The sequence below is a fragment of the Balearica regulorum genome, chromosome 10, assembly GCF_011004875.1.
Source record: "Balearica regulorum gibbericeps isolate bBalReg1 chromosome 10, bBalReg1.pri, whole genome shotgun sequence".
NCBI classification, from domain to species: domain Eukaryota; kingdom Metazoa; phylum Chordata; class Aves; order Gruiformes; family Gruidae; genus Balearica; species Balearica regulorum.
In genome coordinates, this window is record NC_046193.1 from 1,536,563 (window position 1) to 1,561,159 (window position 24,597).

The 24,597-nt window shown below is 39.2% G+C and overlaps 1 protein-coding gene across 6 annotated transcripts in view; it reads right to left on the minus strand.

Annotated features, from left to right (window-relative positions):
- Positions 1-24,104, minus strand: part of HDAC11 (histone deacetylase 11) — a 41,151-nt gene extending 17,047 nt beyond the window's left edge. For 3 of the 6 annotated variants that reach the window (XM_075762675.1, XM_075762671.1, XM_075762670.1), the window contains exons 1-8: positions 23,384-23,480; positions 21,548-21,696; positions 18,361-18,461; positions 11,056-11,172; positions 5,984-6,026; positions 4,504-4,580; positions 3,009-3,071; positions 923-1,019 (exon numbers count right to left, since the gene is read on the minus strand). In XM_075762675.1, the coding sequence (XP_075618790.1) occupies positions 923-1,019; positions 3,009-3,071; positions 4,504-4,580; positions 5,984-6,026; positions 11,056-11,172; positions 18,361-18,461; positions 21,548-21,696; positions 23,384-23,385 (649 nt within the window). In that variant the 5' untranslated portion in view covers positions 23,386-23,480. Of the gene's footprint in view, positions 1-922; positions 1,020-3,008; positions 3,072-4,503; positions 4,581-5,983; positions 6,027-11,055; positions 11,173-18,360; positions 18,462-21,547; positions 21,697-21,839; positions 21,961-23,383; positions 23,481-24,041 lie in introns of those variants that run through there. The other 3 variants (XM_075762672.1, XM_075762673.1, XM_075762674.1) reach the window with 3 other exon arrangements.
- Between the last annotated feature and the right edge of the window lie 493 nt (positions 24,105-24,597).

The following is a 24,597-nucleotide window of genomic DNA, read 5'->3' on the forward strand; positions in this document are numbered from 1 at the left end:
GTCGTTTTTTAGTTTAATACCTTGAAAAAACATATCCTACAATTTTCAAAATCTTTACTAGTTAAAAACAATGCACTGCACCTAATTCTTGCCACGAATCCAAATTAAGTAGGCTTTTCAGAATGACAGTGTCATTGAAGAAATTCAACAGCAGAAGAACATCTCCCCCTGTAAGCTATGATTCAGTTAACAAATTAAGCCTGTAATAAATGACAGTGTTACAGAATCAAAGATCAAATAGACTTTGGGCTTTTGCATTCCGATTTGTTATTAAAACCCCATTAATTAATTGTGACAGGTCACCAGACAATAGGCACATCACAGTAGGGATAAACAAACAACAACAAGAAATCAAGCACCAGCTCTTAACATTTGTATGACTTCCTTCTGCTTCCCAACTTGTTTCACATTCAGATGCATCTTGTTTTCTAGATGCTTAGAAAATAAGCTCTACTGGAAAGATACCACTGAAATATGTTATAAATTATAACTTTCAAAAGAACATGAAACCTTTTTACACAGTATTAGCTAATCCTTAGTGAATTCTTTTCTAAATTTAGTGTAAGGAAAAGATTAAGTTCTCACAGTTATCTTCAAATCCGAAGAATGATTTGACTCACTGTTCTAAGAGCCGCATGAGCTTTTGAATGCATTGCTAACAAAGTCCACGTAATACCCACACCTTGCATTCCAGAAATTCATTCCAGAAGCGAGGGAAAACACTACAACGTTAACATTATTGTGATATATCACAATGATCATTGAAAAGCATATGTTCAATGTGAAATTAAAAAAAATAAATTAAAAACTTTAAAAAATCTAGTTAATATTGTTGCAAGGAAGCTTATTAGTAAATGAAGAAGTTATTTAACAACACAGTAGGTCTTTTACATTTTGGAATATGAATTTCAATTATACTTACGTTTAGCAAATCCATCCCCTGGATAAATATATCTGTTGTATGCATCCATAATATATACCCGATGATCATCCATAAAGTCCCTCTCATGGCCATTTCCCTGAAGGAAGTTTACAGTTAGCTATTCCTAGCATACTAACACAGAATTAAATAATCTGCAAATTCTAGAGTAATTAAGACTACAAAGATCTAGTATTCAAAACTCCTGTGTCATTCTCTTATTTATAGTCTTGAAGGTTATTTTGAGGTACAGAGTTCTGGGGGCTTTGACAGTATCAGTCTGAAGACTGCAGGTATTATCAAAATCAACATCCTTATAGCTCTGTGAAGATAATTATCGTAGATCTCACTGCATATGTAAGAAAAAATCAAAGAAAATTAGAAGCTAATTGCCTTCAGCAACATTACAAAAGCAACTGAGACCACCAAATAGATCCCTGATCTTCCAATTGTGGGGAAAAAAAAGAGGAAATAAAAAGGAAAACAAGGTCACTCAACTGCAGCAGAGATACTCATATTCTTATACAAGGAGTAATAAATAAATAAAGCAGACTACAGCTCTTCTGACAATTCAAGCTTTGGTGAGATAAGTAATCCCCGGAAAAATTACAAACAGTAGAGACTCAACAGTTTAACATATTGTTTAACACCAGGAATTCCCTACAAAAAGATTGTACTGGGAGTAAAGATGGATGCTCAAGAGAAAACTCAGATTCTGAATATTTCCCCCTCCCCCAGATCTGAATTTCAATAGTATTCTTTTGGCCCTCATTCAGACTTTCTTCCAGTAGTATAAAAATCACCTTTTCACAGCAATCACTAGGATCATTTTGTTGAAATCAGTGTTACCATACAGGACCGCAGCCTCTACCCCCAGTAGAATTTCATTTGGGCTACAGAAACAGACATTTCCACAGACGTATCTTCTGTAATTCAGTTACATGATTTATGTCCCTGGACAGTTAAGATATATTTCTGCTACAACTTCCCCTCATAGAAACAACAATAACAAAAACAAACCCACCAAAGAAAGAAAAATGGCAACTCCTACTTATTTCTTCAGCACCTTTGGTCCACAAATAAACAGTTCATGAACAGAAATCTAGGAATATGAGATCCTCTCGGTGAACCATTTTCTTATGAAAGGTGAAACTCAGCAATACACCAAGAACTGGAACACTCACAAGATGAGAATATCTGTGTACTTAAAAAGGATCTGCTGAGCTACTACTTCACACACCTCTCCTTTCCCAAAGAAAGAAAACAAAGGGGTGATTTAGTGTGCAACACAGATTACCAGCATGATACCTGAAAATTAAAACATGTTGCAAGAAGTTTTTAAAAAACAAAAAAACCATACCAAAAAAAGTACAAAAAATCCACACCCTGGCAGAGATGGCTGAAAAGAAATGATAGAAGATGGAAAACTTGCAGCCATTAGGCTTCCTCACTACCATGGAACTACTTAAATATGGTTTATTTACACACAGTAAGTTACCTTCAATGCTTCAGATTGGACATAATTTTGGTGCATGAATTGCTTTTCTAAAAATACTATTTCCCCCCTTTCAGGATTTATTTTGGAAATCCTACCAAAGATGAGATTTGCTCTCAGTACCTGCAGTAAATCACTTTACCAAGTGAAGAGTGAGGCATTCTTTACGTCATTAGCCTGAAGCCAAGTTTTCCATTAAAACACTGAAGGTCAAATTCATCCCCTTCAAAGGTTGCTGCAATGATCACGCATGCTGAGCTAACTGTAATTCCATTTTAAGAGACTCTTGTTTCTTCTCGGATACTGATCTACTCTGGAGACTGTTATGCCTCAGATCAGTATGCAACTCAAAAATATTTTTACATCTATCCACATGATGGAGCTACAACTCAGTTTAATTTTGTTAAAGTGGCTTAACAGCCTTTTGAATCATAAAATAATTAAACAACTCAATTGCTCAGTCTCCATCACCTACAATTAACTTCATATTCTGGGAGTGGACAGTTTATACTATTGTTAGAAAAAACAGTATTTATCACACACTTGTATTTTGAGCAAAACATCTGCAGCACTGAATACAGGTAAACCACTCACCTGATGAGCATCCAGATCAATAATTGTGACGTTAGACACTCCTTGTACTCTTTCAAATAAGAACTGGATACATAAGCAAAGAAAAAGATGGGCAAAGTTATGAAGTTAGGTAACATTAAAATGGAGGCTTGAAGCTTGCACAGTACACTATGGTTCTGATTTGAATGTAATGCATGTCTGTTCGTTTCATCCACCAAACAAATGACTAAATGATTCTAATATATTTAATTACAAAAAGCTCTAGTTATTTCACATAAAAAATGTTTTTGTGGTTATACAGTTAAAAAAAAAAAAAAAGGACAGGTCCAATTCATGACTATAGAGCTGATTCTGGCGTTGGTGCTGTCAGAGGCCAGAGTGGAACCAGCGACAGCACGGAGGAAGCAACAGCAACTATGGCTTGGGACAGGGTGAAACAAGAGCTGCACAGGCCCCAGAACATCAAGAAGCTCACTCCGTGAGACACAAACGACAGCACAAGTGAGGCTTAGCAGCAGGAAGGGAGAAACAGGCCACTGCAATGGCATCCAACTGTATAAGCATAAAAGCTCCCACTTAGGAAAAGCTGCTGCAGGGACTGGATGCATTAAAGCTACTGCTAGTAACAGAATTCATTTATTCCACATCTGTGAAGAAAGAAGTATTTTTTAATCCTTTGAGTCTTAACTTTGACAAGTTACTAACTTTAATATAACCATGGTAAACCCCAAAGATTTTGTACAAACTGTCACTCGCTGTAATTTCTCAATCTGTATTTTAATGATAGGGGAAGTAGAACACTCTGGATTACTTATCTACAAATTGCCATGTACAGAAATTAGGATGTTATGTCCTAATATGTTGCAGTGTGCTGCAATCATTAGAGCTTTTTTATGTTTGATTATTACTGATACTTTAATATTCTAGTATACAAATATGCCATAGCACATTTGATAAAAATAAGCCCTAATTGCAGAAGGCTCTTGCTTCAGCTTTTCAACAGCTAAATACCAAATATATTCATTACATTCAGTGATTATTTTGGAGACATTCACATTTTTATTCATTAATTCAAACCACTTTGAGTGCTGTATAGTGCGGCTCAATTCAGAGAGAGGATTTCTGTCTCTGCGTTCATCTTGATTGTATCAACTGAAAATAACGTGGAATTTTCAGGTTCAACTGCAAGGCTAGGATAATTATCATTGAGGATACTAAGAATCAGTCTGGCTTGATTTTGAGTGGTTTTTTGCAAGATGACGTTATTAATGCAACTGTAATGGTTCATATTTACATTCATAATTCTGACCCCTGCAACTCTTCCCTTCCACTGAACAATACCGGAGATCCATTATGTCTGCAGCATCAAGTGCCACACCATTTTCCTATTCCTACCCATCTATAGATGGCTTTATTTTCTCCTATTAAGAAGTAAATTAGTTCTTATGAATTTATGTGGGGTTTTTTTCTCATTTGCACAAATAGTAGAAAATACTGGTTTAAGGTTACGTCTTACCTTTATAGCCAGTGTGATATCAGCATATGCACAAAATCCTCCACCTTTGTCACTTGAACAGTGATGAAAACCACCCCCTAAACACCAAAATGTTGAAGAGGTGAAAAGCTAGATCCTAAGGATCATAGATGGTCTTTGCAAAGAGACAGAGATCACTTACATTTCAGGCACTATTTTTTCCTTTAGCAAATATCACGTCTAGAGCTGTTAAGCCCTTACCTATAGCAACACAAAACATCTCATAGGGTTTCTGTACGTATCTTATGCATGGCCTATCAGGCAAAGGATCTACAGATGCCCAGATTAAAGGGAATTGTCCCCTTCATCTAGCAACCCCCCTAAGAACTGAGAAAAGTACATACACAACACATGGTGCCTCCATGACAAAGCATATTGCTTGGGAAGTTCAGCTCCCCCAGGCACACAGACATTAATATTAACATTACAGGGCAGGTGGAAAGGACGTGGGGAAAGGTCTTTCTTATGCTGAACACTGGCTCAAAATAAATACTAAGCTAAGAACTATGGTGTTATGATTTGCACATACTATTGTGTTTTGCAAACACTCACACCAGAAGAAGCTTTAAGAACTCCTCTTTACAACACAAACGCTCTACACAGAAAAGGTATTTAGACCTCCCCCTCCCAAAACATATTTTTAATAAAATAAATCAGAACTTTTTACTGAGAAACCCACTACAAATATCTAAGCAAGAAACTTACCAAGCTCACTCTACATATCAGTAAATATGACAGGCTTTTGGGGTTGTTTTTAACGTCTATTTAACTCTTAATATTGGATATTCACTTTGCAGAAGACGTACGTAAGAATCCCAGAATTGATGAGCTCTATGAAAACAATAAGCTAAGTCTTACATGGCACTAAATACTGCTTCGATAGTTTACTGGTATTGCATTGCCATTTGCTATGAGCAGGAGAGCAGATTTATATTCACTATATTCTTCACAATTTGTTCATTCAAGTCTTTCAAGAAAAACTGTGCAGCCAAAAACAGACACTAACTGGTACAGCCCTGCCCTCCAGCATATCAACCAATCCCTTGATCTGGGATAATATATAAATTAGCTGATAAGATCTATGAAAGTTATTTTATCATTTAAAGAAAGATTTTATTGAAATGTTTACATTTACTCCAATCATTTTTCCTTAATCTTTTCGCACTACTTCAATCCAAACACTTTTCCTTACACATGCTATCGTATCTTTATCCAGTTATCTTTTTTTTTCTTTCCAGAAAACATTTTATTTAATTATAAAACTGCAATACGGGTGATAGTGGAGGAGAAAACAAATTCAGTACTTTTTCCATGTTTTCTCCTTTAGAGTTAATTTTAGTTAAAGCACAATCCAGTCGCTTTCTGTTATTATAAACAGAATACACATCATGCTAAAATGAAAACAGTATGATTTTAAACACACTATTTCAAAGAGCATTTAATGGACTACATTTGTACTCACCCACATTGATCGCCCAGCCTCTATCAACAGCAAGTTTTCCTGCCTTAAGAAAATTACAGTGAGAACCCCAGGAATGAACCTGGCAACAATTTAACAGTCTGCTTCCACCTCGAATGCAACCCTTGGCATTCGAACATGCCCACTGAATTTTCAAATGTTTCACCACTGCAGGTCATTCTGAATCAGACCTCTGAATATGAACCATACAAAACTGTCCTCAGCATAATTAGTTGAAAAAATATTTGATATCTCATCTGTATTTCATTCTCTGGCAGTTGAACAGTTCTAAACAAAAACCCCCTGAAACTAAACTAAAACTGCAGCTTGCAGAGATGAACATGCACCCCTAGCAGACAAATAAAAAAGGGGATACACAACTGTTGGTAAGAGTAAAAAACGAGCAAGAATCTCCCAGTATCTTTCCTGTTCATGTAAAAAAAGCTCAAAATCCTGAAAATACAGATTAACATAGTTTCACCCGGCACTGGAGACAGAAAAATGTTACAGTATGAAGTGTCCTGTGACTTCTTTCATTTTTTAAATAATCTAACATGCAGAGTATAGAATATTATGAATCTTTTTCCCTCCAATACAGAAAAACTGTGCCTGTATCTCCCCTTTGAATTCAAATGACATTCAGGGAAGGGCAAGTATTGACATAAAAGAGATGCACAAGGTCTAAATGATGAAATTATAATTGAAAAACCTGACTTCTTTTGGCCAGGAAGAGTCGAGCAAGTGTTTAACTGCAGATTTCTGAAGTGTTGCGTTAAAAAAAGAAGGTATTACTAGCTATAATTAAAAAAAAAAAGGGGGGGGGTGTAGAAAAAAGGTAAAACCAGATTTTTCTTTTCCATAATCATGGAAAGAACATATTACACATCATACACAAAAGGAAGTTTAGACAGTCAAGAATTCTTCATCACCAATATTTATATTTGAACAGTTCTAATTTAGTATTAGGAAAACTACTGGGAAGGTAAACAACATCCTGTTATGAACGTGCTAACTTACACAAATTAGATCTTGAGAAAGGACTGTCATTTCTGAGTTATAAAACCCATTAAATCACAGGGAAAGCCCATTATCTGTGATTTAGCATACTTCCTAGGGATTTCTCACCAAAGAACAATCTTCCCATATTCCTTAAAAATCATTAAAAAGTATAGGAACTCAACAGGAATTTTCATTATAAACAGGACCATCAGGAACAGCAGAAGATTGTTTTTCTGACTTGCACTGCACAAATTTTATTGGCTGGTGAATCTAAACTGCTTTTAAAGTACACACCTATTTCCCATAAAGAAAAACAAAAGAAGGTAAAAACAACAGCATATGGCATCACAATCAATCCAGAAGTGACCAGTGATGTCATCCATATTGCAGGAAGCATGATCCAAAGACATAATAGACAACGAGTGGCTATCTCTTCAACATGACCACATTTGTAACTAGTGACCACGCACTTATGAATTAAAAATAACACAAGCACAATGAAAAACATCACAAAACTATATAAGAGCATTGACTCGTTAGGACCAAGTTGAAACGGATTTCACATGTGTGTACTGTCAAGACCCTTCAGAAATATCAAAGGCAGAATATTAGGAAACTCTAGACTCATCCCAATTATTTTTCTCTTCTACCATTTCCTTCATTCCTCTTCCCTATTGTACAGAAAGACAGTGTGGGTATGATAGAAGACTCTGCACGTTCCTGTTCAGACCCAAACCCCTCACCTCAATAACCACTACTGACTGCAGTCAGGAAGACAGCACAGAAGAGAACCGACCAGGAGTCTGAAGTGACACTAAAGGACTAAATGGAGACAGAACGGAGCTGCTACTTTGCCTGCAAGTGACAACCAAAAATTTAAGCAGCTTGAACTATATGAACCATGTGAAACCAGAATTCTTTCTCTCTACTATTACCAGGTCCATAAGATCAGGTTTGGGAAAAAAAAAAAAAAAAAAAAAAAAAAGGAAAAAGTCATACTACTCCCAAACTTCCCAGCAGTCCACTGAAACCAAGATGATTACACAGCACCAGATTCGGTTTTGCTGATATCTACCTCAAGCTCCCGCTGGGAAATTGGGGAAATTGCCAGGAGAAAAGAAAATGTTCCAGGCAGTTTATGCAGGTTTGCATTAGGGAGATGCACTGTGTTCCACTTCTATCATCTCTGCTTTTGCCAGTCAAACACCTACGAAAGGAGGTAGCACTTTCTGTTATCTAGTCTATTACCATAATCTAATAAGTCTAAAGATTTATCCAGAACATAAGATGTTCTTTCCAAACTCATGTTCCTAAATTGTCCTTAAAGTTTGGTTTAACATTTTCAGTAGTTTATCTGGTTACGCAGACTTTTAGGCTTCAGCAAAAGCATCAGACACCACTACGCTGTACAAACATTTTCACATTTTTCCTTACCTCACGAGTCTTTGACTTTAAACAACATGTACATCCAAGATGACAGAGCAACACAAGAAAATTAAAGTAGATTTAGGAAATGAGATTTAAGAACAACGATAGTTGGAGAAACAGAGTCCAAGGTGGGCAAGATAAATGCAACTTTCATTTTACAGAAGATAGCCATTTCCCACTCACAAGCCTGAATTAAAACCAGACGGCAACCTGCAAGGATACTTAAATGTGTTAAATGTCACAGGACTCGCTATTGTCCTCATGAATTAGGAAGAAACCACCAGCCATTTTTATTTAACAGCTCAGAGCAATAAGCAGCAGTTAACTCACTTCACACAGACAATTCCAGCATCAAGGAATTGACATTTCCACCTTTCCCTCTACTGTCCCCCTGTTCAAAAACTTACTGGAAATCTTCCTTTGCTACTTCTCTGCTACGATCATGACTTTCACCTCTTCCTCCTATCATAAACAAGATTCTTCTGAACACATGTGTGTCTATGTTGATTCATTTTTCAATTACTCCAAGTATTTCACAGTATCATGAAGAGCTACATTACATAAACGTTACATTTCCCATTATAAATAATAAAATGCACCAGTTTGCAACACAACTCAAACATGATGATATAACTCAAAGTTTTTTGAAGAGCTCCAGATTTTTAAAGATCTATGACCAATGTTTTGGATATTACAAAAGGAGTTAAGATGACATGCTTAAAACAACTAAATCACACTGTTACAAGATGTTTCTGAATCTTAAGAGTAGATAATTAAACCTGGTAACAAGTTGTCTAGTCCATTCTATTCCTTTCTCTGCTACCTTTTGGTAATAAAAAACAACAGCTGGCAGAGAGTTACTATTACATACACACTTGCAAATCAAGCAGCTGGATGGGACACAGATTTAAGAAGAGCACTAAAAGACTGAAAGAAATTGCCATTTTTTTTCTGATAAAGAATCAGGCATTGAGTAGTTCTACCACTAAAAAAGTAAATACCATTTAAAAAGTAAATACAACAGAAAAGCAGGATATTTCATCTTGCCTTAAAATCTGATAACAACTGGCTCCCTACTTTCATTTCACATAGTAAAACCCAAGAGGGCTGAAACTTAATAGTGCCCAGATCCACTTATACACACAAATGATAGTAGCAACAGTTAATCTCATGTCAGCCCCACGAAATTAAAGAAAACTTGGAGAACTGCTTCAGCAAACTTTCGGGCTCAGTCACATCATTCTCATAGGTAAGTCTCAAAGATTCAACCTTTTTCATTGTTTCTGAAAACCGTGCTTTTTATGCAGTAGTCATAGAAGAGCTCTTAATATTATTTATGTCTTGAATGAATTCTTGATACATTCCTAAGGGTAAGCATTTAAAAATAAACCTTGATTCCAGATTACTAAGTACCTACATTTCTGTTGACAGAAGTGGGAAGCTATTAGCCTATTTCTGAAAATAATGCTATTACTTTATCATTCATTAATGACTTCCCAATCTCGCTCACCTTTAAGATCTAGTAGTTGCAATAAATCATATTCCCATACCTGGCACAGATGTACTCTGAAAGGTTTGCCAGCCCACAGAATAGTGTTTCTCAATAACTGGCTTCACATAGATATAGAAAAAGCAATGTGGGCTTCTATCCTTTTCACATGCACCCACTGTAACCACTACCTTTGGGAAGAGTAGCTCAAATGCAGCAAAGATCTATTTGTAACATAATATTAATGATTTCAGACAGGATTATTTGTCTTCCATTTAAGTAACTGTTACAGCTCAGTGTCTGTGAAGAGAGATCGGGACTGTGCCCATCTCCTCCCAGCACCATGCTGAACTCTAGCTCTAATATGACAAGGAATGACACAAAGGGCAGAAAAGGTTCCATTAGTTACTGGTTTACAATTATGAAGGCATCTTTTCCTCAATACATGGTTTAAATAACTCATTCTTGGCTCCACCTATTAACTGTTTTCTTTCCTTCTACTTCCTCAACACCTCTAATTGCAATTCTCAGGCACAATTAAACGTCTGGTGACACTTCCACAGCTCTTCTGAGCAGAGCACTCATTTAACTAATTAGAAAACAATTCTGTTAAGGTGCAACAGGCTATGCCCCACTCGAGTTCAGCTGACCTGCTTACGTAGTATTTACAAAAGAAAAAGCAGATAAACTAACTTTAATCATTAAAATGAACAAGGCGACCTGATTTTTAGATTTAAACGTTTACCTAGTCCCAAGAGCAACGAAACCATACATCTCTTCCCATACAGTACCAAGGCCATTTGGTAAACATGAGCTTTAAAAATAGCTTCTGTATTAACAATTTTGAAACCTCCCACTCCTAGAATTTACACGTATTTGAATGCTGTTCAAATCTAATTCAGGGTCTCTATTTGCCATAAGTCCTGCTGCATCTATCATTGCCTGCCCTGGCTCTTCCCCTTCTGCAAATCACAGACCATAAAATCAGCGATATCCTTCACCTGGGCAGTTGCTAACAAGCAGCAAACTTTGCTCATGTTTAGGACTGTACACAAACTCCCTTCCCTCTACAGGGTTCAGGCCTTGGAGTTAAACTCACAGGTTTATAGTGTTTTGATCAACAAGTTTAAATATCATAAAAGTGAATCGAGCACCTTACCATGATTGTTCCACCTGTCTGGGTTCGTAGAGGTTTCAAAACTTTTCTCTGAACAACGAAGTTGGGAAGAAAGGCAACTGGTGGAATTTCTGTGATTGTAGCCACAACAAATGACCACTACAAGAGGGGAAAAAAAGTTCCAATTAATGTAGCCTGTCTTAATGATGACATTTAGGTCTCTCATCAGTTGCTATTTACTAAAAAGGAGCTCACGGGTCCTTAGCAAGATTTTTAATATTTTTAGATGGAGATGACCACAACAGTCCTTATTAGTTCAGTTCATTAGGTTCATCCTCAAGCTGTTAACTCTGAGAACCATAACTTTCACTAGGTTTTTCAGATTTTAGTATCAAATGATAATAAATCAGCAATTTTTCAGCAAGTTACTATTTCAGAAAATCTAGTATCCCTGGGATTGGAAGGAAGAATTGTAAAATGTCCTTCAGCAGTATTAATAGCAAGCTACACTTGATATATTGTTCAAACCTAAAATATCTTTTCCCATGTCAAGTCAAAAGGATATACCAAGGAGAAAGGAAAAACAAACAAACAGACAACTAAAGTTCAAATACTTAAGTGAACACACTGCAAATTTTAGCATGGAGAACTGATTAAAATTTATTTAGCATATTAAACACTTCTGCAAAATGTTTCAAGGAAATGTTTTGTTAAAAAGTCCTATCATCAAGAACATGATTTGAAGGTTAGAACACAAAATATTTGCAATACGTAAATGCTTTTTTTTGCAAACACATATAGATTACTTCAAAGAACTTCTACTAGCATTGCTACCAGTGATAACACTTCTAAATATATTTCAAAGCGTAAGTCACAAGCAATATACCTCTTCATCCGAAATGGAAACATTCAGGTACTCAGAATCATGACTTTGACATCCTGTACAAAGATTCTGAATAGAATGTCCTTCCTTCAACATTAGGAAATGTAAGTAGATTCAGCACATTCATTGCCCGATTACCGTTAGCTGTTTACAAGTGGAAGGATGTACAAGTGGCCAACTTTAACCAAAGGTAATCACATGCCAAATTCAGGGTCCTCTGATAGTCAAAAAACCCCAACAAATCCCCCCAAAAAACTTAAGCTACTTTGGCTTCCCAGTTATCAATATTTCAACTATGAGGTACTGTTGGGTGGAGTGGAGGGGTGGCATTATTCATAAAGAAGTTCTCAAGTACTAACTATATTTTCTCAACCGTTCATTTTAAGCTCTTACTACTTTTATATTTGTAAGACATTATTCTGTTACCACACTATCAGCTCTCCATCATTAACAAAATGCTTTAATTATTCTGTAATACAGTCTCAATGAAGTCCTTTTACAAGATATTTTAGCTTTAAAATGTAAAAAAACCTAGACTCAATCCTGTTGTTATAAAACGGTATTGAAAAGGTCACATTTGGACAAGATAAATTTTGATCTCAAATGTGAACAATGATCATAAAATTTCAGAAAGTTTTAATACAGTTTTTAAAAAGAATAATCTCAATGGGAAGAAGTGGGAGCAATAAAGACTCAAATCAACACATACGCTGCTGCAGGTTTTTAAGTGAATGCAAGAAATCCCTACGTGGCACAAGTGAAGAGTAAGCCAAGCTGAGGATGCTTACAGAACAGTGCCAAGCCCAAAGACACGCGCTTGCTTCAGCCTTAGTCCTCTACCGTGTCTTTGTAATTCCCAACATATGGGGAAAGTCATTTGACCGTGAGGAGAGTCGTGGGGTTCCAGAACACAGCTAGAGAATAATGGAAATGCTTCTCAAAAACCACCACGATAATACCTGAGAAATATATTGCCTCGAACTGTGGACAGGTTTGTGGTTATTCAGGTCAATGTGCTAATTTTGCCTTCCAACATTTCCTGCAATAAATTTTCAGAACAGCTACGTATATACTCGAAAAAGAAATCAAAAGGAATTGGGTTTACATAATTGTATACTTTTTTTGTTGTAAAAATTAAAAATGATTTTGAATAGATGAGGACTACATCAATTACATTTTCCAGGCTGTCAGTTGGCTTCTATAACATAAGTCTTCACACATATTAGTTTCCTTTGATAGAGAACAAACCCTTCAAATTTTTGTTTTTTGTTTTTTAAATCACTATTTTTTGCACTGAAATTGCATATATCAGAGTAATATCAGTTATTATTTCTTTTGGTAGATCCTTGCTCTCACTCAGCCATCATCATATTACTGATTCTCTAGTAAAGTTTTGTAGGCATGTAATTATGTAACTTCACAGAAATCAAAACTTGGTCTGGATTGAGAAAAGAGTAATAACCATATACAAACACTATGCAATAACATGCCTTCACTTACTCCTTTTAGTTATCAACTCCATTTAACTCTTTCTTTACTTCTATCGCCAATATTGTAAGATTTTTAAAAATTATTTACCTTCCTGTGTTTTGGATAAGTAATGCAATGTATGAATTTAAGTTTCAATTTTTAAAAATTTCACTCCTTGTTTTCTTAAAAGGAGTAAAAAAAGTCAGGTTAACCCTTAACCAGGTATATTTTCCTTTAATATATGCCTCCTATCAAATTAACTACTAGGCAGTATCACTAGATGTGTCTAAGTATAACACTATACCAAGATGTTACATCAAAAAAAAAAACCCAAACCAAAATGAAACAAACAAACAAAAAAATCAACTTTAAGAGTTTGTAATTTTCCTTGGTTAAGCCCAAACTCTATAATAACATATACATTTAATGAGGATATTCTTGCAGGACTTTATAAATAAAGTATCATTACTATTAACTTTAATTCCTTAACTACAAAAATTGTTCTTAGTAAGGTTAAATGACTTTACAAATTATTTCAAATTAGTAGTGTTTAATGACTAAAAGTTAAACTGAAAACTAATATTAGGAAGTAGTTGCTTTTATGCTGATATATCCTGGATTAATACAAACAGCCTTAATGATCAAAACCAACCTCTGATGTACTGTCTTTCATGTTATGCATTCATCGCATTCCAGTATTTTAAAATAGCCAACAATACATCAAATTTTAAAGAAATATGCAATTTTGTTCTTTAATATCTAAATTGAAACTGTGTTTAAATCTTGAATAAGTTCCTGAGGCTAGTCCCAGCATCGAGGGAAAATTCACAGACTTACAAATCCAACACCAAGCAACTAACGTGACATTATACTTAGAAGCTTGCCTGGGACAAAGTTATGTGGGTCCATCTTCAATAGATAAAGTATGTTTTTAGCCTGAATTAACATCAGATAAAATCACAAAGGAGAGTAAGAAGCTTGTAATTACCACAAAAAGTTCTGGGTCAAGGTACAAATGCACTATTATCATTAGGAAGAAGACGTTGCACTGGTAGAAAGCAATGCCAGCCAGGTGACACACCCAAGAAAACCAACAACCCAAAACACAAATCGGGATGCATCGGTCTCTGCTCTCCCAACCAATGAGTTGGAAATATTAAAAGGAAAGAAACAGATCACTGTTAACCAAATGCTACCGCATCCTTAAGAGGTTTACTTGTTGCTTTAGCTGCAAAGAATGCCCTAGAGCATTTGCACAGCGGTGTTAAATATGGAAATCTGGCAGACCTTGTTCCCCGTGACTATGTGTTTGAATTCAGGGTTTTCTCTAAACATACCCAAATATCATTACCTTTAAAATAATATTTTTGTGTACTCCTACAGACCTCTACCTGACACATTAACATGAATATTTAGGTAAAATGGATCATTTATCTGCTCTCATGACCTTTGAAATTAACATTTGACAGCAAACCACCACTCACCTTCATATATTTTTCACCAATGAAGTTTGAAAAAAAAAATGGAGCAAGGAAAAATCATAATGTAGGGAGCGAACAGAGACAGCAGATGACAGCACAAGAACTGCATGAACTGAGGAACTGGACAGGGGAATTTTAAGCACTTCTGAAGGTGCCCATTTTATCCAAACCACCACCACACGTGTTCAGCTGGTCGCTAACACACAGCCCAAGATGCACTCCGCACTGCTTTACCAGAACACCTCAAACAGGCAGTAGTATGACAGGCTGAACCAGTTATTTTAAGAGCCTGCTTCTCCCGCCTTCGCTCCCAAGAGCCTTACCTCCTCCCCCAGGCACACTGCCGATACCACCATGCGGCAAACAGGCAGGTACCGCTGGTCTCTCGGCAGATGCACTGACACAAGCGTCAAAGCACACAAGCACTTGAGCACCAGAAAACACTCCTTATTATCAAATCAATCCACTTTTCACTAGTCAGAAAAATTTACATTTCTAATAAAATGATTTTTTTCTTCTTAAACCTACATGACTTGCAAATCCTTAAAACAGATTAAAATGTTAATTTGAGCATCACCTGTTTCAGATCACTCTCAGAAAACCACACCTTGCATTCCACTGACACACAAGCATTATCCTCATCGTTTGCATTTCAGTATTCACTCGCATGTCACCATAGAACCTCTCACAGATAAAAATGGGTTGAGTGAAAGACTCATATGGTCTGTAACTAGCTTCAACCTCACTATCTCCTTCCAAAATTTCAGAATGCTGATATGCAGGCAATTCATTATTTTACATAATACTAAAAAAAGGCAGTAAATGGAAAAGTATTGCAAGCAAATTATCAAAGTCCAGTCATTACCTCAGAGACCTAAATTCTTCAAAAGAGTAACTGAGGGGGAATCACCTCACTTCAAAGGCCAAATTTTGTTGTTAGAACTAGTCATGTTACCTAAAACAGAGAACAAGGAGACCCTTCCTTCCAACACGGAACCGATTCCCAGTACTGTTTTATCTACTTTGTGCATACCATTTTGTTTCTCTTCAATCAACCTCCAGCCAGTTTCTTCAGCTGCTGCTAAGATACTGTGGTGGGTTGACCCTGGCTGGGGGCCAGGTGCCCACCAGAGCTGCTCTATCACTCCCCTCCTTAACAGGACAGGGGAGAAAAGGTGTAACAGAAGGCTTGTGGGTCGAGATAAGGACAGGGAGAGATCACTAATTATTGTCACAGGCAAAACAGAGTAGAAGAATGAGAAATAAAATCAACTCTTAACCCCTCCCATCTTCCCGGGCTCAACTTCACTCCCGGCTTCAACCTCTGCCCCCCTCAGCGGCACAGGGGGACGGGGAATGGGGGTTACAGTCAGTTCATCACGTGGTGTTTCTGCCGCTTCTTCATCCTCAGGGGGAGGACTCCTCTCATCGTTCCCCTGCTCCAGCGTGGGGTCCCTCTCATGGGAGACAGTCCTTCACAAACTTCTCCAACGTGAGTCTTTCCCACAGAGTGCAGTCCTTCACGACCTTCTCCAGCGTGGGTCTCTCCCACGGGGTGCAGACCTTCAGGAGCAAACTGCTTCAGCATGGGTCCCCCATGGGGTCACAAGTCCTGTCAGCAAACCTGCTCTGGTGTGGGCTCCTCTCTCCACGGGGCCACAGGTCCTGCCAGGAGCTTGCTCCAGCGTGGGCTTCCCACAGGGTCACAGCCTCCTTCAGGTGCCTCCACCTGCTCCGGCGTGGGGTCCTCCACGGGCTGCAGGTGGAATCTCTACACCCCCTCATCCTTCCTCCATGGGCTGCAGGGGGACAGCCTGCTTCACCATGGTCTTCACCAGGGGCTGCAGGGGGATCTCTGCTCCATCACCTGGAGCACCTCCTGCCCCTCCTTCTGCACTGACCTGGGTGTCTGCAGAGTTTCTTACATCTTCTCACTCCTCTCTCTGGCTGCAAAAAACTCAACTGTTTTTTTCCCTTCTTAAATATGTTATCACAGAGGTGCTGATTGGCTCGGCCTTGGCCAGCGGCGGGTCCGTCTTGGAGCCGGCTGGCATTGGCTCTATCAGACACAGGGGAAGCTTCTGGCAGCTTCTCACAGAAGCCACCCCTGTAGCACACACCCCCCCGCTACCAAAACCTTGCCACGCAAACCCAATACAGATACCAACCACCACCTCTTCTTGCAAACGTATGGAATTTCCTACCAAATTCATGCCCAAATTTTAAATGAAGTATACCCAAAGGATCCATTATTTTAAAAGACCTACGCATTCCCAGAAACGCAAACACCTCTGCAGTCATCAGAAATGATCTAACATAAAACGATGCCATTTATTGGTAGATCTGTATTTGTCTGGGCACAGCAGACTTTCGATAAGGCAATACAGAGGATACCCAGGGCCTTTTCGTGTCCACCTCTGTTATTTTTCATTTGCAACTAAGCACTTTTATCTTCGCTGCTTGGCAGGAATTTGCTGGCATGACCAAGACAACACCTTCCAGTTTCTACAGTTGCAGGACATATTCTCTCAAGAAAAGGAGAACGAGAAGTACACAGTTAATCACATCTGAATGCACATGACAGTACTGGTTTTGAACACCAAGACGCAAGTTTTACAGACAATTCCCTGTGAAGCCATCCTGCAGGTACTAAAGATATTATTATGGTATTCCAAACTGAGCTATGCACATTACACTCTGCTTCAAAGAAGTGATTCAGTAAAAAGAGGTAGGTGGTTCTATGGAATTAAAAGCTCAATATCAAGAATAGCTGCAATAAGATCAAATCTAATGATGTATGAAATTGCATGTAACTTTATAGCACAGAATGAAGAAGCGTAGGAGAACTCAAAAGGAGTAAGAATGAGAAAAGATCACACAAATAATAGATCCAATACACAGAAAAATAAAACATTCCAGAAATAGCAATACAAAGACTCCTTCACCGTGGAAGAGCAAAGATGACTCAAAATAACTTCTGAATTACGAAATGGAAGATCATTTCTAATACAAATCCCTTCTCTGGCCTCCAAGTAAAGAGTTGCAAAATAAAAGCAATGTCACCTGCGCTCATAAAGCAATCCTTGCAGTAAAAAACATCCAGTAAAGTACTCCACTTTAGTTCTGAAATTGAAAATACATTGGAGAGCACTACATTTTACTAGACCAAATCAAAAACTTACACTTTTGAAGATTAAACCCCTGGTACTAAAGAGAGTATCATTTGCATCTCAAATATTAACATTTTCCTTATATTCTTTTAACTTTGCTGAAATATCATTTCAGTCACCTATATAACATGGTAGACCCTCTTTCCAATCCCCCCTCTATAGTGTGAATTGCCTACTATTTCTGTGTTTTCCTTTCAGTATTCTCAATGACTATGTTGAATTAGAAACATTAACATTCCATAATCTGTAAAAGTTGATTCTGTAACAAGTCTAGCAGATATCTGTTGCCCTTGACACTAATTCTAGACAGTTTGCTTGAAAAACACATTAATAAGTACAGCACCTTTAATTTATTAAGGTAGCGCCTGGTGTGAACAACCAAGAGATCTTCATCAGTAGCCTCCCGTGCCTGTACAATCAGGTCATCTGCAATTAGTTTTTCTTCTGAAACAGGAGAGAAATAACAATTGGCATTGTATACCATTGCTTAACTTCCCATATTCCACCCTGCCAAAAAAGCTACTTTGACCTTGAGGTAGTAACTTCATCTGTAATGTAAATCATTGAAACAACTTTCGTTTAGTCAGCGTTTACAAGTTTTCCAAATACATACCCTCTATACAGGTAAGCTATTAAGGTAGTGCGCATATGATAAATCTTGTTTACAGAAAGTTTTCAGTGAGTAATCATGGTAGCTTCTTGTTTAAACTAAAAGACAAGACGGGTAGTGACACAGGATGGGCAGATGCAAAAGAATCTGTACAGTCTAGGGCTTGATACACTAGGGAAGTCTTGGTGCTCATACCATCAAATATTCATCACTCTCTAACATGCTTTAAGGAATTCCACATCTGATACTAGTATTTAATTCCCTAAATCAGAGCAGAACAAAAAATTATCAAAATTCTAAACAAAATAATTGCTTAGATGTTCATGGCAGCAAACATTTACACTTAATTAGGACATTTCTGTCACACCCCTACCTCCATTTAATTTCAAGAAATACCAATGACCAGCTATTAATTCTTCCCCTTAGAGACCAAAAGATAGTTTACTTAAAATCCTAGTTTTATAAGAGCAAGTTACAAAATACTGCTCCAAGATTTCAGAATGTGATCAATGATAATATGCTCAGATGCATACATCTGGATGTACTTGCCAGAAAGTTCAAGTTAGGGCCAAATAAAAAAGCCAAGCAGTGCAGAAAAACGACGTTGCTGTGCATATGATCACTACAAACATAATGCACCACGCGGGTCTTCCCAGATAAATTTTGATATTTAACTGCTGCACGGCTGCAGCCTCCTACCACTGTACCTTTTATCCAATTTTATACTTGCAGGAGGAAGAAAACAACTCACAAACGTGAGAGATTTTGTTCTGAGCGTTATACAAGAACAGCACCTGCAACAATATTTGGTTTGGCAAGCTTACATTTCTCCTGAGGCTTGAGAAACGTTTCATTCATTCAGTGCTGTCAGACAGAAAGCCAAACTGCTAACAGCTTCATTCCTAAGGAAGCAGAAGGTAAGTGTAGAAAGATTTTCACTGGTGATTTTCTAGAAGGCGATAGGGAACAGTGTAGGTCTGCTGTTGCCAGGAGCTGCTACAGAGCCAGAGAAAACCAGGAGCACCTTGGGGTATCCTGTGGCTTCTTTCTGCTTTACAAAGCAAGGAGAGTAAAACGACTGGGAAGACTAATTTTCTGCAAAAGACTGAGAGTAAAGAATGGACACTTCACACAGAAAAGAGCAAGAGGAAAAGAATTCACACAGAGAAGAAGCAGAAAGGCAAAGGTTTTGATTAATTAAGAAAACGGTCATGCAACTCAAGACTTTATTATTTAAGGTTCTTAGAGGGAAGATCCAAAACTGAGCTACTAAATGGAGGGTCATAATTTGTTTAGCCTTGGTTAAATGAATACAAGGCAGCTTGAAGTCAGAAGGGCAATACTAAACTGCAACAGATTATCAGCTGAAGGAGTCCTTAGGACCACATAAATGGAAAAGGCCTGGCTCTCAGACAACCTTTATCTTGGCAAAAAAAAAAAGCTTTTTTTTTTGTAAACTTGATGAGTAAGCTTAAACGTTAGAGGAAGAGATGCCAAGATTTTATGGGCCCTGATCCTAACCTTGGTTCTTACATTTGTATTTCCTCAATGTATTTCTGCCTATATCTTCCAATTTGTTTAAACAGCAATAATGAGCACCAGCATAAGAAGTTCTGCCTGTCACCAGAGGTGTCGCAAAGCTCTTCCCAAACATTATCAGAATAATATCATGAGGCTGATAAAGAATGGATTTATACAAGCTGCATTTATCTTTCAGCCTGAAAAGCGCCATTTGCCAGCAGACTGTCTGCAGTCCAAGTGGAATAACTAAGTTACACCCCATTGCAAGCCGGACATTAACACCTGTAATTTCACAAGCCACAAGGAATGCTCCAGTTCTTGCTACACCAGGTGTAAAGCAATGGAACTGCAAGCCAAACTGTTTGTAAGCTTGCAGCTAACATAGGAAGGATTTTCCATTCATTGCTACAACACTGAAGTCTGCATTCTGTTTCAGATCCAGGCTTGGTCCTCAAAAGCAAGAAGAAACTGGAACTGCAAACAGCACCTAACCTCAAGAGGAAACTTACAGGAAATCTTTTTCTTATGCATTAATCTAGAACTGAAAGGAAGTGTTTGAATCATTACAAATCTGTTGAGTATCAAAACACAGCACACTGAGCTACATCCACAAGGCTTCAGCATCCTGCACCTAACTCGGGCTAGGCTGAAAGTCAAGATTCTGGTGCTCACTTCAGAGGTGGAAACAATTCCTTCACGTGAATGTTTGCTGCAAAGGCCAAGCAATGAAATTCTGCTCACTTCATGCTCATTCAAACTGCAAAGACCAGAAATATTTTAAGATGGTCTAAGAGTGCTATGCTCATGTTTCTCCTTACTCCTTTTTACTCACAGTCTTGTAATGCTCTGGGCCAGACTGAAAGAAATCAAACTAGTTACTCTGACTAGTACTATTCATGCCTGTGGGGAAAGCAAATCATTTAATGAGCTTGAGTTTTCAAATCACATTTCATGAGTTTTGCCCCGCACAGATACCGTAACTGAGCTCAAACCAAAATTGTGGGTTTATTTAGTGGAGCAGGCTAGAACATATATTTTCAAAGGACTGTGAAACCAACCTTTGTATTGAAAAGCCCTAGTGTAGAACGTTTGCTCTAACATTGCAGTTTCATCTTTATAAATATTTCATAGGCAAGATCTTCAACGATGCCTAACACATGACATCCACCTCGCCTCAGAAAGCCTACAATCAATTTAACTTGCTAAAACTTAAGTCTGCAAATATATCAACATAGTAAAGTACTGCAAATATGATTAAAAAGCATAGCTTAAATCTACTCAATGACAATGTACAATCACTATTATATTGGCAATTATTACCATAAGTCTGCGCTAACTACATAATTTCTATTAGCTTTTGTGCAAATGTTGGTCTAAGAGGTACCTTCTGTTACTTTACCTTTCAAGAAATTGATTACTTTTCCCCATTTCCCTGCATCGAATGGATGCAGTTTCTCAAGTCCCATGAACGTGATATTGTAGTCTGGAGAATATACGATAGGCCAACATGCTGATGGAGCATCCTCATACAACTCAGTTCTGTGAGGCCTTGAAAAGTAAAATACAAACTAGTCATCATTTTTAGCAACTATTTACAGAGTCACTACATTTCCAAATTACAAATTAGAGTCCGCATTGATACCAACTTTACGTTAGGAATGATTCCTGAAGATGTTATTTCCCATACTTACTGAAGGAAATGCTTGGTTGTTTAACTGCTCTTCAGTGGTTGAATCAGGGAGAGCAACAACTCTCACATCCAAACAGTACAGTTAAACTCCTGAACTAACCAGTAGTGAGGAAAGAAAGAATAACTGAAGACACTACGTTAATGAATTACACATATGAACTTCACTGCAGACATTGATTAATGGAAACATTTGCTTCTCTCCCCACATCTTTCCAAGTTCATCAAGCAGCACCTCTATCTTAGAAGGTGTATCTGGTTTTACAGACAACAACCTTCAACAAATGCACTACCAGACTCACATTTTAAAATCTGTATCAAAACACAACTGAAAAAAAACAAACCACACTGCTCCTACAAATGATGTTTCTAACATTAGGCTGACAAGATTTCTACGATCCTTCCCAAGGAACAACAGATTGTTTTGTGACCAGCTCAACAAAAATAAAGAGGCTTGGTTTTGTACCTCCGTAAGATACAATCACAGGATATACTCGCAAGATCTCATGCCTGTGACCCTTAACCAATACTTTCCTTCACTCCCCCCCCCAAGTCTTGTATTCTCCAAAACTCAACAGCACAGCCAGCTCAGAGCCCTCCTTGACAATCCATTCACAGAAGAAGCAATGCTGTGCATTTACAAACGCACAGGCTGAGTATTTGGCGGACACCTGTGTGCACACAACAGGCAGGCCAAACACAAAAGGTGATTCTGTGTTCACACTCAGCCCACTCCACCAGCTGTGGCCACCCATGTCCACCCCAAACTCTGTCTTACTGAGTTACGCAGAGACATCGCTTGCTCCCCAAAAACAGCTGAAGTTTGCAAAAGGCTTCACAACTTACTGAGACAGAAGGGTCCTTTGTCAGGTGAACAATACAAACAGAAAAGCCTTATTTCCAGCCTAAATACGCTCAAAAATACCCTTTTAAATCCAGTCAAAATCAACAAAAAACAAACACAAAGACAATGAAGGTTTTTCACCAGAGCCTGCACTCCTGAACCCCACATGCCACCCACAGAGCCAGGACTCCCTCGATCCTGCCCTCGTCTCACCCCGCAACAAAAGGCGGCTTTTGTAAGACGAAACGTGTCACCCCCGGCCCTTGACGCTCTCCCTGTCAGCAGGCCTCGGTACTGCGGGAGCTGAGGGAAGGGGACATTCCCCGGGGCGCTCCCTCCCGGCGGGACACCTCACAGCCCGGGCTGGGAGCGGCGCAGGTGCCCCTAGCGCCGACCCGGGCTGGCTCTCACGCCGGTTTCGGGCGTTAGAGGGGGCGGGCAGGAGGCGGCCAGGCCCGGGGAGGCGAAGCGGCGCTGCCGCAGACCCAGGCCGCCGCCCCTCGCGTCTCCCTAGGCGCACCTTGCGGCCCTGCCCAGGGCAGGGGCGGGCCGCGGGCTCCATAGCCGGGCAGGCCTTCGCCGGGCCCGGGCACCGGTCGGGCCCTCCCGCCGCCCCGAGAGCCGCCTCCCGCCGGCGGAGCCCCCGCCCGCCCCGGCTGGGCCGCGCCTGTCCCGGTGCCGGCCCCGCCCGGCGCGGTACTCACATCCCCCCGCCTTCCGCGGGCGCGCTGGCCAGGCCGCGCAGGGGACGCGGCGGCCCGGCACCGACAGCGCTGCGGCCCCGCCCCGCCGCGGGGCGGCCACACGGAGGGGCGGGGCAGGGGCGGGGCGGGGGCTCCGGCGCGGAGCCCCGGCGGGGGGAAGCGCTGGCACCGCACCCGCGCAGGGAGAGCGGGGCCCTTGTGCCGGCAGGGCCGCGGAGACACGGGGAGCGCACTTTCGGAGAGCCGATGGAGGGACAGCTGTCACGCGTGGAAGAATCAAGGGTAGTGCTGTCACGGCTCTGGGGAAAACGTTAACGTCATCCTACACGTGGGAATCTGTGTGATCTCCATGAGGGACGCGATGACACGAGATCAAATGCAGAAGGCGTTTGGTAAAGGGAAATGAGAGGTCACAGGAAAAGCAGTTGATCTGATGTTGTGGGAGTGAGAAAAAGTCAACCCCAATATTCAGATTTTTATATCAGCTGCTGCCATGATTTTACATGGAGGGGCTCAAAGCGATTCCACACAAACAGCATCTTTCGCTAGGAAAATATGATTCTCATTATGAAATAAAATTAACAAGACACAAGTAGGTGAAGAGACATAGCAGGTCAGCAGCAGAATGAGGAAAACAAAGGTGAAATAGTGATACTACCTAACTGAGCAGCAGAACTCCCACTGATTTTCAGGTCAAGATTCACCCCAGGAGCATCATCCCTAAATTCAGGCACACAAGGAAAATAAGCAAGTTTCAAGTCAAAAGGCAAGTTCTACGTGTACTTTACTAACCCTGCTTGAATATATACAAAAAACATTTCTTACACAGTTGTACAGCTAAATCAATAATCCCGTCATGAAAAATGGTCCATCAATAGCAGCAATATCTATCAAACCAAGGATAAATGTACAGAAGCACTCTTTTCTCTTGAGGGATAAGGTCTCTTTATGAGAGTTCCAGATAAATGTCTTTTCTCTTAAAATATGCTGGCTTTGGCTTGGCATTCAGTTTTGATGGATGCCTGGACTTCACCTTGGTATTTATTTAGCAGCAGGAGACTGTTATCCCAAGAAAACATTCTATCCCTTTGACATTATCTTTTAATTAACATTTCTTTTTGTTCTGGCCCTTTGTGCACTTCCCTCAGTATTAGTTCAGCATATCTACCTTTTATTCCCTGTTACTGACTACTTAATGCTTGGTGCTTAATTAG